The 19164-nt window shown below is 38.2% G+C and overlaps 1 protein-coding gene across 20 annotated transcripts in view; it reads left to right on the top strand.

Moving 5' to 3' along the window:
• The window catches only part of DST (dystonin), a 486601-nt gene that overhangs the window by 254616 nt on the left and 212821 nt on the right, over positions 1–19164 (top strand). The window contains exon 1 of one of the 20 annotated variants that reach the window (XM_037987168.2): positions 4206–5110. The exons of the other annotated variants lie outside the window; for them this stretch is intronic. Within the exon in view, the coding sequence (XP_037843096.2) occupies positions 4349–5110 (762 nt within the window). The 5' untranslated portion in view covers positions 4206–4348. Of the gene's footprint in view, positions 1–4205; positions 5111–19164 lie in introns of those variants that run through there. 20 annotated transcript variants of the gene reach the window in all.

The raw sequence follows: 19164 nt of genomic DNA, 5'->3' as shown, positions 1-19164 counted from the left end.
AATCCATTCTGGTTTGGAGGCTGCCTGATTCCCAAATTGCTTTTCGCTCAATTAAATTTTGCTAAATTTTAAAAAGTGTGTTTTAGGAAACAACATCCATTAGTTCTATGTAAAATATCTAGAAATGAGCAGAGTCCATAGTAAGAGAGATAAGCTGTGAAGCTGAGGTAGTGATAAAGGTCAGGACTCAGTTGGGATGCAAAATTGAATAGAAGAGATCACACTTTGCAGGAAGAAGGAAAGGGACTCGGACACAGGGCATAGAGGATGAAGGAAAGGGATTTATTAAAGATAACAAAACTTTTTAGCCTGAGAGATTAAGAAACAGTAGACTACTGAGAGGCATGGGGGTGACGCTAAGGGGAAAAGCAATGACCTTCTGGGCGGGCTTGATGGGATGGTGGGATATCCTGTGCATCTGTCTACTGAGCAGTTGGAGACATGAGTGGAGTTGAGAAGCCAGAGGTACAGATATAAACTTGGGGAAGTTATCACTACACAAGTGATCACTGTTTTTATCATAAAGAGGGAATCTTCAGGGGACCCAAAGGAAGAGCACAAATGGAGAAGAGATGAGAGCTAAGGATAGAAATTTGGAGAAGGCCCATGGTTATGGGTGCAGGAGAAGATTCTGCTGAGGAAAGAGAAAAGAAGCATTTGGAGAGATGAATGAAATAATAGGAAAATGTACTGACGAAAACAAGGGAAGAGAATTTCAAGTAGAAAGAATGGTGAGCAGTATGAAATGCCACTGGAGACCACAAGAAAATTAAGGTGGAGTATAGGTCAATAGTTTCATCTAGAAAGAAGACCTTGGAGACCCAAACTCTGGGAGCAGAGACTAGAAAATAACAAGCCAAAATGTGCAGAAGGATTGGGGAGTAGAAGCATGTATTTAGAGGCTGAGTTTGAGAAAATTTAAAGCAGAAGTCTTCAAAACGGAATTATGTACTAAGAGAGCCCTTTTGGGTTCAGCTGCCTTTGGAGGAGAGAGGAAGACTAGTCACAGAAGTACCAAAAGAAGTTTCGCAGGCCGGGCGCGGTTGCTCACACCTGTAATCCCAGCACTCTGGGAGGCCGAGGCAGGCGAATCACCTGAGGTTGGGAGTTCAAGACCAGCCTGACCAACATGGAGAAACCCAGTCTTTACTAAAAATATAAAATTAGCCGGGCGTCGTGGCACATGCCTGTAATTCCAACCACTCAGGAGGCTGAGGCAGGAGAATCACTTGAACCCAGGAGGCAGAGGTTGCAGCGAGCTGAGATCACACCATTGCACTCCAGTCTGGGCAACAAGAGCAAAACTCTGTCTCAAAAAAAAAAAAAAAAAATTGCTTCTAATATCCTGTGGCATAATGTTCTAGAGTCCGTTGTATTTTAGGGCTTCAATTATAAGATGATATAACAAATTATCACCAATATTTTAAAATTAGACCAAGGTCTATTTGGAATGGAACACATCTATGTTTTGGTTAAATGGAAGTGTTCTCTCTTATTTAAATGAAATAACTTTTTTTAGTACTACAATAACTTGAGATTAGAATTGTTTTTTGTTATGCCAAGATGCAAAGATTTGTAAGAGTGGTAATCATCCTCACTCAGAGTGACTCTCAGCCTTTTTCTCTCTACTTTACATAAATAATGGAAGCGATTTCAAAAGACCAATTTGTTTTATTTTAACAATATTTGTTGTAGCATCATAAATGGAATCTATTTTTCAGTCAGGCTTTCTGAAGGTAAGCATTATCATTACAGTAATCCTATATCATTAGCCACCACGTGCTAGATCCAGAGATACTAAGGTAATGAAGTATATTGTTCTGTTTATTGGGAGAGTATACATGAAATTAACTATAACATAAGGTGATGAATATTATTGATGATATAAATGAAAATAGAATTGTATGGGAAAGGAGCATTGTAGTGGGATCGGGATGGTTTTAGAGAATATGGGACATTTTCACAGATGTTAGAGATAGGTTTTGAAAGATGAATGCCAGTAACCAGGCAGACTAAGTTGGGCTATTTCTGGGAGAGGTAGCAGTGTATATGGCCTAGAAATGGACAGCTGCTGAGTTTGGCAGGTGTATTAGTTCATTTTGTGTTGCTGTAAAGGCATACCTGAGGCTGAGTAGTTTATAAAGAACAGAAAAAAGCTTTATTTGAATCATCATGGTTCTGCAGGCTGTGCAAGAGACATGGTCCTGGCATCTGCTTCTGATAAGGTCTCAGGAAATTTTTTAGTCTTGGTGGAAGAAAAGGGTGAAGCAGGATTGTCTCATGGTAAGAGAGAGAGAGAGAGAAGGAGGAGGAGGGGTAGGAGGTACCAGGTTTTTTCAAACAACTCACTCTTTTTTTTTTTTTTTTTTTTGTGAGACGGAGTCTCACTCTCACCCAGGTTGGAGTGCAGTCAGTGGCGCAATCTTGGCTCACTGCAACCTCCACTTCCTGGGTTCAAGAGATTCTCCTGCCTCAGCCTCCCAAGTAGCTGGGATTACAGGCATGCATCACCATGTCTGGCTAATTTTTGTATTTTTATTAGAGGCGGGGTTTTACCATGTTGGCCAGGCGGGTTTTGAACTCCTGACCTCAAGTAATCCACCTGCCTCGGCCTCCCAAAGGGCTGGGATTACAGGCATGAACTACTCTTGCTGGCCTCAAACATCTAACTCTTAAGTGGGTAAGAGCTCATTACTGTGGGGATGGCACAAAGCCGTTCATGAGGGAGCTGCTTCCATGACCCAGACACCCCCTACTAGGCCCAACTCCAACATTGGGAGTCACATTTTCAACATGAGATTTGGAGGGGACAAATATCTAAACTTCATCAGTGGAGATGGAGGGAAGGATTGGGGGAGTACAGATCACTGGTTGCCTTTCCATCATGTTAGTACAAATACCAGCGATTATACATTTATATTCTCTTGAATAAGGTACCACTCGTTGCCTTTGAATACATTGAAAATCAAGTTAAAAACAAAAAAAATCTGAGACCTTATTTTTACCAGCTTGTCCTTTGGGATATTCAGTTTTTGCTACTGGACAATGTTTTTAAATGAATAAGGAAAATTTTACAATGCAGGATCTGTTATTGACAGACATCTGCGGTATCATTGCAAACTTGACTAATTGAATATTCTTACTTAGTAAAATATAATGAGTTCCATCTTTTGATCAGTCTAAAGACTACCTAGTGAAAGGCAATTACTAATTTTTTTAATAGTGAAATGATTTCTGCTTACGTGTAAATCCATTTCATGCCATTCTATTTTTTTTTTTTAACCATGTCTATGACTAAGTGTTAGAAATATGCACACCTTGGATAATCAAGTTTTATGCTGACTCATTATTTTTCCAGCAAGTCCCTCATAAAAACTGTATAATAATTAACTAGGGTATAATTATAAAAGTTACATATAAAGTTTAACTGCATATATATATGTGTATATATATATATGAATGCACATATATTTCCTTTTGCTAAGTGTTTCATGCTTTAAATTACATAATTTATCTATTTGCTCACATTAAAGTCCTAATAATTAGATAAAGTGATGGCTTGGAAATTTATATTATTTGAAAAGTATTATAAACTATTTTAAAAGATTGATTTTTTAGAAACAATTTTATTAGAGAATTCTAAGCGTTTACCACTTATCTCTCCTGCTAGCTATTGAATCATCTTGTTATTTTTTATGACTTGTTTTGAATAAGAGTCTTAATATAATTTACAGAGATTTTTGAGCTTTTGGTTTGTTTCTTTGTGTGCAAGTACCAAAATTAGTTGGTATTTCTTAAGGAAAAAAAATTATGTGGTAGAGGGTAGAGAGTCTCTGAAGTTCAATTTGAAAGGCACTTTGAAACTAAATTTGAAGGGCACTTTCCCAAATCTCTCCTGACTGGTATTTGCTTTCTGTTTGCTCTCATTCGTTGAACCACCGATAGTTTCAAAGGTTAAGTGCAAACTTCGTTAGTGTATCTGCATTTCAGAAAACTGAAAGTTAAAAACAGTCATAATCTTCTCATACAGTGAAGCTAAGGGTTTGCCTTGCGAGCTCATCAGTGTTGTAATTTGACAGTGAACAGTAATGTTTGTCTAAGAGGATTGGTGGCCAGAAATAAGCCACAGTGTCTAATGAGACACAGGGACCGGCTGGGCAGGATGCCACAGCATTTCTTGTGTGTGCCTTTCTCAGAAGCAAAATGGCCTCAGACTGAAGAGGATGGTCATGAAGTCTGTGTGGAACAGACGTCAGAGTGGAATTTTCAGACTTAATGGAGAGGATCTAAGTAAGCTCCGGATTTTGAAATGAGTGAAATTGTGGAGCTGTGATCTCCTACAAATCAAATGGGGAATGTCTGTGGATGTGTAAGAGCTGAGAAGGAAGAACAATATGTAGATCCTGCCAAAACTCCTTTGAACCCTGAAAAATACTCTCCTGGAAGAAAATACTTCAGAAGAAAACCAATCAAAAAAACTGGAGGTGACAAAGAGTCAGTTAAGGCAAACAATGAAAATGAAGACAAGAAGAAGAGCAGCAGTCAGCCTTCAAAAGAACAGCCAGTTCCTTTATCCAGGGGACTGGTACAGCAGGAATCTGTTACCCTACACTCTGCCCTGGGAGATGGTATTCAGCAAAAGAAGACAGAAGTTGTAGCTGACAGTGTTAAACAGAAACTTCTACCGAGTGCTGTAAGCAGTTGGTCTGACCATGTGAACACTTCTCCTGCTGAAGACAGTGAAACAGAAGTAAAAGTTAGTGAACTGGATGAAAGGATTTCAGAAAAAGACAGCACTCCATATTGCGCAAAGAGGAAGAAACATTTAGATGATGTCAACACAAGCGAAATAACATTCCAGGAAAAAACTGATGTTTTTTCTTTTCGAAAGGCAGCCAGCTTAAGCTCTGTTCCCTCGAGTATAGAAAGATCTCTCGAAAAAAGTGGTTTTGCTGAAGACCCATCAAAAAGTTATAGCAGTGTACAAGAAAAGCAAAACACTGAGAGATTTTGCCCTCATGCAACACAGCATTTTCAGTTTAAAAAAAAGAGATGCCATTCCCTTTATACTAGTGTGTCCTCTGTTTCTAAGGACACAGATGGAAATGAGGTAAGTGAAATGTGGAGTCTGCGTTCAAGTAAATAAGTATTTCAGGTGCTCCATCAAACTCACATCTAATTTGTCTTTTATAAAGTTATTTTCATATTAGTGCATGTAAAAGCCGTAGAGTTTCATTGCGTTTTATTTGTAGCCTCAGGTTTGATTATTATGATTTTATTTTTGTGCTGTGCACATTCTTTGATCCCACTTTAATCTAAAAATCCTGTACGTTTTCATTATTGGTGGAAGACTTTAAAAAGCACTACAGTAAGAGAGTGCATGTCTTTCGAATTTTTCTAGTTCATGATTCTTGACTTTGCCTGTGGAATAGCCTGTGGAAACTTAGTTGGACTGTAGGTAAAAGTTCAATTAGAAAATAGTCATGAGAAGACAATAGCTTTGTAACAAATAATAGGATACTGTAAAATTATCAGTCAATACCGACTTGCTGATTCATAAGTTTGGAAAGCCAGATTCTGGTTCTTTGTTGATTTTCATGTGCAGAAACATTCACATAATTGCTGTCAATTCTGTGCTTATGTTTTGAGGATCAGGGCACGTCTTTTCTCTTCCTTTATGTTATTCCCCAGCCCCAGTCTAAAATCAGAAATTGTTAGGGTAGCATGCCATAGGAATTTGAAAATGACACAGACTGCCAGGAAGTTTAGATCTTTATTCCTAATACTGATATTTAGCTTTAGAGAACTTATCTGGGGTTTTTACTTGTCTTTAAAGTATAGTTAGATAGGTATTTATTAATTGCTCAAGAAATGTATTATCCAAATAACCTCTACATGTTACTACTGAGGAGTTGATGGCTTTTTCTTTAAGCTATTCCTAACTTTATGTTTTAATAAAACATCTGAACATAAAGAGTATTTGTGATGTTAATCATTCTTGGCAAGGTCATTGTATCAATGAGCAGAGATCATTTGCATAATGATAGAATGAGGTTTTATGAGGTTTAGTGTACGCCATCATCACTGACCTTGGTGGCTGAGTTCTCCTGATGGTGTCCTGTTTATATACTCTGCTACACCTTGCCAATATTATGTCATCAGTTCTGTTTGTATTTTACAGTGGTTACATTTTAAAAAGAAAACATTCAGTCTGTGTCATTATCTATGTAGCTCTGGCATAAAGGCCAGTGCAAAAGAAAACTACTTGACTACTATATGTTTATGAATATAAGCAGTTGGTTTAATTTCACATATGTTTTCCAACTGTTTTCTTGCATAATTTGGCTTCAAGTAAGCTGTACATTTTTGCATTAATGGAAATTTTTACAATCTGTTTCCTTAGTAGTACATTAGCCTTTCCTTCAATGGAAAATATATGTGGAAATAAGTCACAAACTGACCAATCAGATTTGTGAAATAACTGTGATGCAATGTATATAAAGCCTGACATCATCTTGGTCAAAGCTAGATGGGTAGTCATTATTTTTTCTGAAGGGTTTGATGTCTCATGTCCCTGTAGTTCAGATAAAGACTATTTGTTTATTCTGTGGCACACAAAGAGTCAAAATCAACAGTTTAGCTATTCCTCTTAGGACATTCTTCCTGTTACCTTGGAGTTATTTGACTCTGTCTCTTTATCTTTGGTTGGAAACTTCCACATAACTCTTTATCTTGCATGGGATTCTATATTTTTCATTGGAGAATTAATGAGATTGCTGGAAGCCAGTGAGAGCTTCCAGCTGCTTCATTGGCATTTCATCCCGGAAATGGCCGAGTAACCAACATTCCTTTTGTTTGTTCTTTTTCATAGCTTCCCTATGTGATCAGTTTTTGCTCTGAGTTGCGTGTAGGGTTGGACTCAACTTTCAAGTTAACTTCTAAATAGAATAGGGTACAATTTTTTGAACTTATTTTAACCTGACTTGATCTCCCCTAGTCCTGTGACATTCATCATTCTCAGTCTACCTCCCCTTTGAGTTGTTGCAATGACACGCTGACCTAGAGTGGTCTTCTTGGCTCAAGGGACTCTGTGGAGGCCACTCATCCAGCCATTCCTGCTGCATATAAATGTTATCAACATGTTATATCTTTATTAGGATAAGTAGGTGAAAAAGGACTATCTTAGATTTGTATACTGCTTTGGAATTGGAAAAATGGTTTCAGACACATTATGTCATTTGATCATGCCAACAACTGTATGAAATAGGCAAAATAGACTATGCCTCATATACAGAATGAAAAAATGGAAACTCAAAGAGGTTAAATAAATCCTTAAGGCAATATGGTAAATAAGATTACCTGAGTTAAATTATGGCATGACATCCCACTTGTTTTGCATGTCAATGAAATTTAAGGGAGATTGCTAAAAAGTTAGAGCAGGAATTGATGTTAATAGTGTCATCTGTGAAGGATATGTTATAAACAGGTGGCAGAAGGTAGATTGTTTTGGGAGACAAGGAGTAATGAGCTCAGTGTTTGTACCTTTTTCAAGGATCTTCTGTTTGTCCAAGACTCACCTTGTACCTTGTGACAAGGTTTCCTACCTTTGTCCTTGAGCTCTTTCCAGAAAACATTCTTTTTTCTTTAGTTTCACAAATCCCACCTCTTCCCAGTTTTGTTAAGTTGATATTAGCAAAGATAGTTGTTTTCATCATCTATAGACTGTGGGTTCTCTAACCTGACCATATACATGTAAGAGTCATCTGAAGATATTTCAAAAAAGATAGATGCCTGGATGTCACCTGCAGTTATTCTAATGTAATAGATGAGGGTGGGTGCTCTGTAGGTGATTCTAAGGTTCAGGATGTTGGATAGGGACCTTTTTACTCTTCTTATTCTACAGCAGTACTTCTTAAAGCCTGGCCCCAGGGTCCCTGCAGAAGAATCCTCTAGATTGCTTATTGAAAAACACCTTGCTTGAGATTTAATTTAATCAGAGTATCTTCTGTCATGAGACAGTATTATATGTGTTTTAGGCACCTGCTCATGTGTTTTCAAAAACACACCAGATTTAGAGAACCAGCATCACCTTAGCTTAGCATTTGCCATCTCATTTTCTTCTTAATGTAGGTTTTCTGATAAGCAATGTGGATTATGGCCTGGCAGGCAGAAGATCGAAGTTCTTCTAGTCAGGCTTTGCCACCAGAGAGCTGCATGACTTAGGTAGTCTTCTTTATTTCTCTAAGTCTCAGTTTTATTTTCTATAAAAGGAGCATACTGGACTAGATCATGATCCTACTGCTAATAATAATGCTATTTGTTGAGTCCTGCTATATTCGAAGTACTCCACAAGTACATTAATCTTCAGAGCAAGTCTCTAAAGTGTTCTGTTATGAGCTCCATCTTTACAGATGAGGAAACTGAGTCTTAGGAAAGTTAAGTAGCTTACTCAACTCACTTAACAATGAGTGGTACAGCTTTGATCTGACCCAAACTTGTCTGCCAGGCTGAACTCTTACCTGATGCAATTTACCCTCCTTTTCCTACATACATCTCTTCCAGTTTTAAATTTCTGTGAATTCATGTACATAAGTGTATGCCTTTTTGTTTGTCCAGTGTTATTCCTGCTCTCTCTTTCCCTCTCTTCCTTTATTTCTTTATCAAACATTTATTATGTATTGAACCCAAACTAGGCACCTTGAGATAAGTAAAATGTAACTCTTTTCCTTGTGCATTATATCTCATTGTTTGTTCATAACAAATGACAGGGACCATGGCTGTAAAGTTAGTCACTTGAGAATTAGTCACCTGGGATGATGATCAGTGTAAGTTTAACTTCTCAGCAAAACATGTGGTGGCTCTATTAAGTAATGAAAATTGAACTGCATTTCTGTTCCTTTCCATCCTTTGGTGAATTGCTGATGAGTAGTGCAGTGGCCTAAAGTAAAAAACCAAAGAGAGAAGGTTAAGAAATGAGTGTGGCTGTTGTACACAATATATTGTCAGTCTCTGAATAATGAAGAGTTGAATATTTTTATTACATTGGCTTTTGTATTTAAAAAACTTTGAAAAAAATTAAGAACCATCTCAGAATGTGAGAGGAATTACGTTCAACCTACCTGAAATATATTTATTCATTATTTTTTTCTTTCACCAACTCTTTTAAGAAGTTTAGACTATAACATTTATGATTGGAATTCAAGAACCAGGATAAAATCTGAATGTGTTTAGCCTTGCTCCACAGATCTTGAAGGTGAAGGTCATTCATTCTATAATTGACTAACTTATTTCTTGCTGAACCATTTTATCTCTTTCTTTAAACATGAACATTCATATTGATTTCTCTTGACTATTTTTAGTCATTTAGATTTCATAACCAGTTTGTGAAAATATAGTTTTGGAAGAATTGCATAGAATTTGGGTCCCTATCAGCATTAGGATGCCTTTCTCTGCCTTTTAAGTTAAATGAAGGACATACACAGTTTGAATCCTTTGCTTTACAAAAAAGGGTATTTTTTCCCCCTGTTTAAATAAGTAAATGAGAATTTGTTCAAAGTAGTTATCAATTTAGAGCATTAGCACTTGGACTTTATCAACTTATTAATTACTTTTGTTCTCTATTTCACCCCTCCCTTATATAGGCAGTTTGTACCAGTTAAAGTTTTAAAAATGTTTGTGCCATCTTTACAGTTAAAAATATTTTGTGAAGCATTTTCACACCTTTTTTTTTTAACTTGGAAGCAGATGCTAAAAATGTGTTGATTACATTTGTTTCTGCCAAAATAGTTTAAACATTTTTAAAGAAATTATCCTTGGAAACAAACATCTTGGCTTGGAAATATTTGTCTGTGTTGACAAATTCAATATGGAATTTGCTTTAGCTTGACTATAGTGTCAAGTGATGTGAATAAAAGAGTTTTAGAAATGTAATACCCTCTTACACGCCTCCATTCACTGTGGGGCAGGCACTGTTCTCAGCCGTGTGTGTGTATCTCTTGGTCTCTCACACCAAGAAGATTCTATTATTATACTCATTTTACAAAAGAAGAAACTGAGGCCCAGCGAAGTCACAGGGCTAGAAAATAGTGGGAACAGGAAGTGAATTCCAGTTGCTGCCATCCACAGCTTTGCACCAGTCTTCCTCCCAGTGTTAAGCTTTTACTCTTGCAATAATGAAATTCATGAGGTAGGAGAAGAATCCTGAGCTTCACCTTCTCCGGCTTGCTGCTTTCATTCTTACTAGTACTTACTCTCTCTGAAATAGAATATAATCCTTATTTTTATTTTAATAGAAACATATGAAAGGATTGCATTTTCATTTGCTAGTGTTTTCGTATCTGAGTCTCTAAATCAATGGGGATTTGTGTTCCTCACAGAAGAACATTTGACTGTCATTTCTACATCCACTGTGTGTCCCACAGGTCAGTTTCTGCTTCTGTAGGAGGTGGTCCATGGATAGGTAAAGCTCCCTCAGCAGTGTTATGGGGAGTCACTTAGCTTGGCAGAGCAGGGGAAGAGAACTTACAAGATGTTGAGTCAGAAGGCTTACATCAACGCAGGTCTTCTTATTCCCATGCTTAGAATTGGGGTAGTTTCTTGTTTTGAGGATTAAACGAGGTAACATATGTGAAAAAGACTTAGGAGACTGTAAAGTGCTTTGTAACGTATATCAAAGTCTTCTGTTTCTGGAGAAAAGAAGAAATACTTTGTGACCATCCTGTAAATAGAAAGAATTCTGTAAGTTTTCAAAACTTTTAACAGGACACGTCTTTCTCTCCTTTAGACACGGAACATTCTGTATAACCAGAATAGGCTGCCACCTTCCCATCTCCTTTCATCCTCTCATTTCTTTAGCAGATATTTACTAAGCATCTATTATGTGTCATACAGTGTGCTGACTGTATTCTTCCAATTCCATAGTTAGCTTAAAACTTTGTCAGCCTTATTAGACAAGGTAGCATGAAACTAAAAGAAAAATAAAAAAACAACAACAATGAAAACCCTGTCAATTTGTTGGAATGGAAATACCCTTGGAAGGAACCATTTAAAAAAATATTTAAGATTCAGTGGGTACATGTGCAGGTTTGTTAAATATTGCATAATCCTGAGGTTAGAGCTTCCAATGATCCTGTCATGTAATACTTGATAGGTAGTTTTTCAACCCTTGTCCCACTCTTACCATCCCCACTTTTGGAATACCTAGTGTTTGTTATTCCCATCTCTGTGTCTGTGTATACTCAGTGTTTAGCTGTCACTGACAAGTGAGAACATGTGGTTTTTGGTATTCTGTTCCTGTGTTAATTCACATAGTATAATGACTTCCAGCTGCATCCATGTTTTTGCAAAGGACATGATTTTGCCTTTTTTTTGATGGCTGTGTAGTACTCTATGTATGGCTGTATGTACCACATTTTCTTTATCCAGTCCATTGTTGACAGACACCTAAGTTGATTCCCATGTCTTTGCTATTGTGACTAGTGCTGTGATAAACATACGAGTGCAGATGTCTTTTTAGAAGAATGATTTATTTTCCTTTGGTTATATACCCAGTAATGGGACTGCTGGGTTGAATGATAGTTTTGCTTTTAGTCCTTCGAGAAATATCCAAACTGCATTCCACAGGGGCTGAACTAATTTGCATTTCCACTAACAGTGTATAAGCATCCCTTTTTCTCTGCAACCACACCAACATCCTGTTATTTTTTTGACTTCTTTTTAATTTTAATTTTTACTTTTTTGAGATGGAGTCTCACTCTGTTGCCCAGGCTAGAGTTCAGTGGCGTGATCTCTGCTCTTCAAGGGATTCTCCTACCTCAGCCTCCCGAGTAGCTGGGATTACAGGCATCCACTACGCCTGGCTAATTTTTGTATTTTTAGTAGAGATGAGGTTTCACCATGTTTGCCAGGTTGTTCTCGAACCCCTGACCTCAGGTGATCCACCTGCCTTGGCCTCCCTAAGTGCTGGGATTACAGGCATGAGCCACCCAGCCTTGACTTTTTAATAATGACCATTCTGACTGGTGTGAAATGGTATCTCATTGTGGTTCTGATTTGCATCTCTTTAACGATCAGTGATATTGAGCATTTTTTCATGTGTTTTTTGACCGTTTGTATGACTTCTTCTGAGAAGTGTCAACATCATTAAAACGTGGGCAATGGACATGAATAGAAGTGTCATTTGTTTTTTCCTTGTTGATTTGTTTAAGGTCCTTATAGATTCTGGATATTAGTTCTTTTTCAGATGCATAGTCCGCAAATTTTTTTTTTCCATTTTAAAATTAGATCATCTGTTTACTCTGTTGACAGTTTCTTTTGCTGCGCAGAAGCTCTTTAGTTTACTTAGGTCTGGAACCAATTCTTGAAGCTCATTTTGGTTATTTACACTTCACTAGTGCAGATACACTTCAAAGGCGTTATTGAGAGTAACTGATACCAGAGAGGAAGAGAACATAATGCCAGAGGCAAATCTGGTCTTCTCTCTGGGGTGGGGGGATTGGGTGGGGGCTGTTGATTAAGGAGGTACAACTGGTCTAGTGAGGAAAATTTTTATGGACCCTGACATCCAGTTCATGTGAGAGATCCAGGACTGTATCTTCCTCTGAAAATGTGTAGTGTTCTGTGTATCAGCTCCTTTGCCAATATAGAAGTTGAGAAGCTCCAGTGAAAAGGGTCTGCCTTTAGGAGTGAGGCAAACCCAGGGGATTCCCTTTCGTGACCTATCTATGTGCAGCCATTTTCCTGGCAGTAAGTGCACTGGGAGGAAACTGGATGACTGTGGCTACTGAAACAGAAGAAAAATTAGTCTGACTTATAAGGATAGATTTCTTTTCTAAACACGAAGGAGAAATGCCCCCTCTTATAAATTCTCTGCCAGAATTTAGGAGACCTGTGTTCATATCCTAGGTCTCCTACTAGCATGCTGTGAGACCCTAGGCAAATGACATCACCTCTTTTAGTCTCAGCTTGTTCAGTAGTAAGAGGAGGGCATCCACCAGATATCTCTGCTTTCCTTCAGTTTGAATCCTCATGATTTTTTAATCTTCGTTATATAACTTTCTTTAAGTTAACTATCTCTGTTTTCTTAACTTCAGAGATGTTGCTTTTTCTACTATTGACATAAATTGTTTAGATAGTTAATTTGATAACACTGTAAATTATGTAGTTATTTAAAAATGTTTAAGAATAAAAATTACATTATTTTCTTTGTATGGAATAATAAGATACATACTTTTTAAAAAAGTGAATAAGCTTTCGGGGAATATCCAAGTCAACTTTGGAGCTGACAGTTCTTGTGTACTCAGTGCATGCCATAACCATGACAGCATCTGTAAAAATAGGGTGTTTCTGTTGCCCAGTTGTCTGGTGGCATTGACTTTGCTCATAGGACTTTCACGTTTACAGATTCAGCTGACTAACACGGGTGAGGCTGTTGCAATTCATTTAGCAGTAAGTGGGTCATTTAGTAATAAGCTGTGAATGAAATCAGTATGCTATAAGATGAGATATGTTGGCTTGTTTTCTTTTATTGAAAAGACATTTTGAAGCTATATACAATGTCAAATTCATGAAATTTTTTTTAGATAAGTGATTCAGGTGAAACTTAGCTTTCTTACTCAACCATAGGTTCTCACCGAGTGGTCTCTAGGCCTGTGTTCCCCATTGGACACTTTTGTACATTGGTAAGGGTACTCTGCTATTATCGGAAAGTGAGGTTAATTGGAAACCTTTTAATTTTCTGAAATGACAAAGTTTACATGGCAGGGTTAAAACTCATTCATACAAAATGAAAACAGGAAACTGTTTTCTAAGTGTGTTTCTGATCTTTCATACTTTTTCTGTCTTTAATACTTCCTTTATTCCTGCTCTGCATTTATTCAGTAGATAGGTATTGAGCACCTGATAAGTGCCAGGCCATGTTGAGTATGGGGAGACTGTTCCAAGGGGAGAAGTAGATTGAACAAACTACTGTAGGAGAGAGGGAACATATGGTTCATATAGCTTGATATTAATATGATTTGATCATATAGGAGAAGAGGAGAATTGCTTGCATTTGGATTACCATACCTGCGGAGTAAAGAACACACCATTTTGGGAATGAGAATATAATAATATTTGGTACAGCGAGACTAGTTAGCCGGCTGGTACTAATCCAAACATGGAGGCTTAGTACCAGAAGAAGGTAGAAGCCCAGTATTATTCGAGGTGTTTTACGACTGTTTCAAAACGCGTTGTTGGTATTGACATTGAAGACGAGTGGTAACAATCTAGAGTAGAGATAATAGTTGTCTTGATTCAAGTTGATAGTGGGAAGAGAGAAAATGGAGATATAAGACCCCCTTCTTCCTATAAAAATCAATCTTAGAACAGTTAGTATATTCATATTATTACGTGTGTGCCATTGCCATTAAAAGTAATGGCAAGAACTGCAAATACTTTTGCACTAACTTAGTATCTTCCTTAGGGGCATGAGAAACTAGCAGTTGAGTGTTTTGTAGAATGAGCCAACAAACATAAAGAAGATTCAGAAAAGTTGGGTGTATTCATCCTTTTATGCTTTGAGAGTTCCAGTACTGGTTGCTTTGGTTCCCAGACTGCAGAGAAAAATATTCTGCTTGATCTCTCATATTTATTGTGTTTTTTAGCTGTTTTTTGAGACTGTGGCTCACATTGCTTGACTGTGCTACATGAGGCACTTGGTCACACTTGCACAGTGAAACAAAACTTACGTTGTTTTACATCCCTGACTGACCATGAGCAGGCATATGTCTGGTGACAGCACTGTTGGAACTATGTGAAATGGGGTCAAGCTTTCTTCTTTGGTTTGAACTTTGCCTGTCCAAATCCCTTCCTGCAGATTCTCACCCACAATCCTCTGCACCTTCTTCTTTTAGTTACAGTTATTGGTGTTTCAGTCATTGACTGTTGCCTCAGCTCTATCCAGAGGGAGAAGGGAAAACTTGGGATAAAGTATCAGTGTTGTGTGTAAGAGTAGAGGTAATGAGGGAAATAGAGAAGCAGATGTAAGAAAGAGCATGAGGGTTTTTTGGTTGTTGGTAGTGATGTTTTTTAGGCTGAGCTTAGTTTTCAATATTTTTATTTCAGTTTTTGAGCTTACTTATGTGAAGTGAAAAGGTAAAATAGGCCAGGTACGGTGCCTCATGCCTGTAATCCCAGTGCTTTCGGAGGCTGAGGTGGGAGGATTGCTTGAGCCTGGGAAATCAAGGCTGCAGTGAGCCATGATGGTGCCATGGCACTGCAGTCTGGGTGGCATGGCGAGTCTCTGTCTCAAAAACAAACAAATGAAAAAGTAAAATAGAAGTGATGACTTCTTGATTGTCAAGGCCCAGAATGAGTTCACTTGGATTCATGACATAAGATGTTTTATGTAGGCATGTTGACCTTCCATTACACTCTCTTTGAACTTGTAGGACGAACACTAGGTTTTGGTTGTTTTTACACAGTGCCAAAATAGGTTTTTTGAAAAATGTTGTCAGACGTGTGTTTTGTATTTTGTAAATAATAAGCAAACAAAACCCATTTGGTTTAGTGACATTTTTATGGGTGGATTGGTTGTGTGCTGCATGTCCGCTATAGGTAATAAAGCCTCTTCTCCCCAGTGGGACTTTGAAGTATGTGATAAAACAGAAGTGACCAAGAGAATCCTGGTCTCCTTAGTGAATTAATGCAGATTCTCAAGGTGTCCAACTCAATCATAAAGTCATTTGTTCATTGGATATTTACTGAGTATCTATAATGTGCCAAGCACTGCCCTAGCTAGGCATTGCAATACTAAGGCGAATAAGACATTATCTTTCAGGATATACTGCTCACATGTTAGAGGGGTAGAAGATCTGACAACAGACAATAATGACACACAAGAGGTACTGCTATTATACCAGTATGTGTGGAGGACTTTCAAAAGTACAGAAGATCGTCAGGTCCCTTACACAGACCCCTGAGGCAGAATCAGCTGGGGCTTCCTCAAGGAAAAGGATGAGTGGAGGAGTAGCATGGGATAGGAATTGGTGAGGGCTTTCTCTGGATAAAGAGTGGTACATATAAATGCATAGTATCTTGTGGCAATCCATTCTTATTGATGAACTAGAAGTAGTTTACTGTGGCTGGAGCACGAAGAATGTTTGGGGTGGGTGTTAGAGGGCAGGGAGGAGAGATGAGGCTGCGTAGGACTGTGTTACCAATTGGATGTGGGCACAGAGGTTGAAAAGGCATCAAGGATGACCCCAGCAGTTTCTTTTATTTGAGGGCAACTGGGTAAATGGTGGGGCCATTCTCTGAGCTAGGAATGCAGGTGGAAGTACAGGAAGGAAAAAGAGGAATTAATTTCTCAATACATTGAGTTTGAAGGGGCTGTGAGATACAGCACAGTGATTAAGAGTATTAGCTTTGTAGCCAGACAGATTCAAGTTCAAATTTGACTTCTACCTGTTAGTAATTTGGGTAAACTTTGAACAGGTCATATTATTACTTTATGTCTCTTTGTCATTTGTAAAATAATATTGTATATTGTAAAGATTATAAGAGGTAATTTTTATGAAGTGCTTAATCACAGTATCTGGCTCATTTAAGTCGTCAATTCATGGTTAGTTTTACTATTGCAACGGAAGTGTATATGATAGGGAGTTGGGTTTAGGGTTAAGGTTTGGGATGGGATATAGGGATGTGGGAGTCAACTGTGTGGAGGTGGCAGCTAAAGCCATTGTGGTACAGATGATCTAGGGAGAGTGAGGAGAGTGGAGGAAAGAGGCCCGAGGCCTGTGCCCTGGGAATAATGTTAAAGATTGGGTAACAGAGGAGCCTCTAATGAAGACTGAGAAGGAATGGTTAGAGAGGCCGGAGGAAAGCCTGGAAGGGGTGACGTCATGGAAGCCAAAGAAGAAAGATTGCCAGTGACAGACGTCTCAGCGAGATCAGGATTAGAAAATGGAAGGATGGGAAAACAACTCTTGAGCTCTTCTCCATGGTGTGTTTCTGTCATTAGACTGTAAGCTCTATGAGGATTGTTGTATAACCAATGCCTATTAATGGTACAAGTGGACATTTATGAGTGTTTGCTGAATGAGTGAGGCTGTGAAGGAAGAGGTGATAGATAATCTCTCACAGTATCTTTCAACTAGTCAGCATCCCCCTACCCATCACTTCCATTATGTTAACAATCTAATTTTCTTCTTTATTGGAAAAATAGAGTTAGGAACAAGAACTCCCTCACTTTGTCTGGTCACCTTTACTTAGTTTTAGTGGAATGGTAAGAAAGAGGCCAAATCAAAACAGGTAGAGATGTGAAGATAATAGAGACAAGAAAATATAGAGTACTTTTTAAGGTAGCTTTCCTAAGAAGAGAATGGGAGACAGATGGTGATAAGTAAAGAGGGAATTGATTTCATGAAGATTATTTTTATTTATTTGAGGATGGAAGAGACTTGGGTATTTTAAATACTAAGAGACCCACATGAGAGGGGATTATTGATAGAATGAGATTGATAGGAAGTAGGAGGTGAAAGGATTTAAACCCCAAGGGAAAAGGAGATCATGTGGGAGCAAAGTTTGCGGATAGCAGGACAGAAGGGGGTTCTTACGTGGCTAAAGGAGGAGATGAAATTTGTTTGCTAAACATAAAAACATAAAAGTAGAGGTGGTAGGGTAGGTAGTTGTAGACAAATAGTGAAGAATTTTTATTTTTGGAAATGGAGTTTTAATGTCACCCAGGCTGGAGTGCAGTGGTATAATCATGATTCACTGCAACCTTGGCCTCCTGGGCCCAGGTGATCCTCCCACCTCAGGGGCTCGAGGAAGCGTGGACCGCAGGTATGCGGCACTGTACCCAGCTATTTTTTTTTTTTTTTTTTTAAATAGAGACAGAGTCTTCCTATGATGCCCAGGCTGGTCTTGAACTCCTGGGCTCAAGTGATCCTTTTGCCTTGGCCTCCCGAAGTTTTGGGATTACAGGTGTGAGCCACCACACCCAGCCAAATAGTAAAGAATTGAAACAATATTGTGAGAGGTGAAAGAACTGGCCAGTTAGGACACCAAGAAGAATTGCCACATTTCTTTGAGTACCTAGCTGAGGTTACAGACCTGGAATTTGTAGTGGCAGAGGTCCACATGGTGGTGTGCTTTTCTCTGGTAGAAGTTTATAGCTTAGGGTGAAAGCAGAGAAGACATGCAGCTGGATTGATCAGGATTAAGGTTTGGTGGTGGAGTGGTTGCAGGGTGAGGACAAAGATGTGAGGGACTTATGGATATTAGCAAGGAGGTGGTGGAAATGATAAATAATATAGTACAAGACAAACAGAAGAATGTAAAGATAGAAGGAGCATCTGTAGAGGAAGAAAAATAATTTTTTCAACCCTCTTAAGTTAGTTAGAATGGATGCCTACAACAAAAGACTGATAAGAGAAAGACAGTTTATTAACATGTATGTTTCATACATACATAGGAGAGCTCAGGGAATGAGCAGTTCTTAGAGGCGGCTTTGAATTCCATTTTATATAGCATCTTCAACAAAAGGCAGTGTATTTTTAGAGAAATGACGTGACAAAAGAAGAAAACTTCTGAGTCTCTGGGGGTGGCAACTTGTGGGAAGGGAAAGAAATGACAGACAAAGGCCAGTTAGTAAAGCTTGTTCATATAGATAATTTTGATCCTGTCTCTAGGCCCATAACTGACTAAAGTTACCTTTATTGGTTAATGTTTTTCCCTGTGGTGGAGGGGGACAGGATACCTTTTGTCTTTGTAAATCTATGTCCTGCTTTTAGGCAAATGGAGAGCAGAGAGCTTTCCTGCATCTGCTGCTACTTAATTGCCTTCAGCTCAACAACCTTTTATTTTGACATGGCATCTTCTGGTCTCCCACAGCCCACCCTGTCCCCCAAGTATATATGAAATATATCAATAAATTGCTCTTTGTTTTTCTCTTGGTAATCTATCTTTTGTTACAGGGGTCTGTTCCAATTAAGAATTTATGAGAATTGAGGAAAAAATTATTTTTCTTCCTCTACAGTTCATAGATAGGAAGAAAATTGGGCATGTCAAGGAATGTGAGATGTTAATGAAGCCAGATAATTGGTTAGCTAGAGTTAGCAAAGGAAAGTGCTGGAAGAATAGGAAACTGCTTTTTGAAGTTAAATACCTCAGGTAGACTAGTTC

This window comes from Chlorocebus sabaeus, chromosome 17 (assembly GCF_047675955.1).
Source record: "Chlorocebus sabaeus isolate Y175 chromosome 17, mChlSab1.0.hap1, whole genome shotgun sequence".
Classification (NCBI taxonomy): Eukaryota; Metazoa; Chordata; class Mammalia; order Primates; family Cercopithecidae; genus Chlorocebus; species Chlorocebus sabaeus.
The sequence above is the reverse complement of the archived record's forward strand: the minus strand, read 5'-3'. Positions and strand labels throughout refer to the sequence as shown.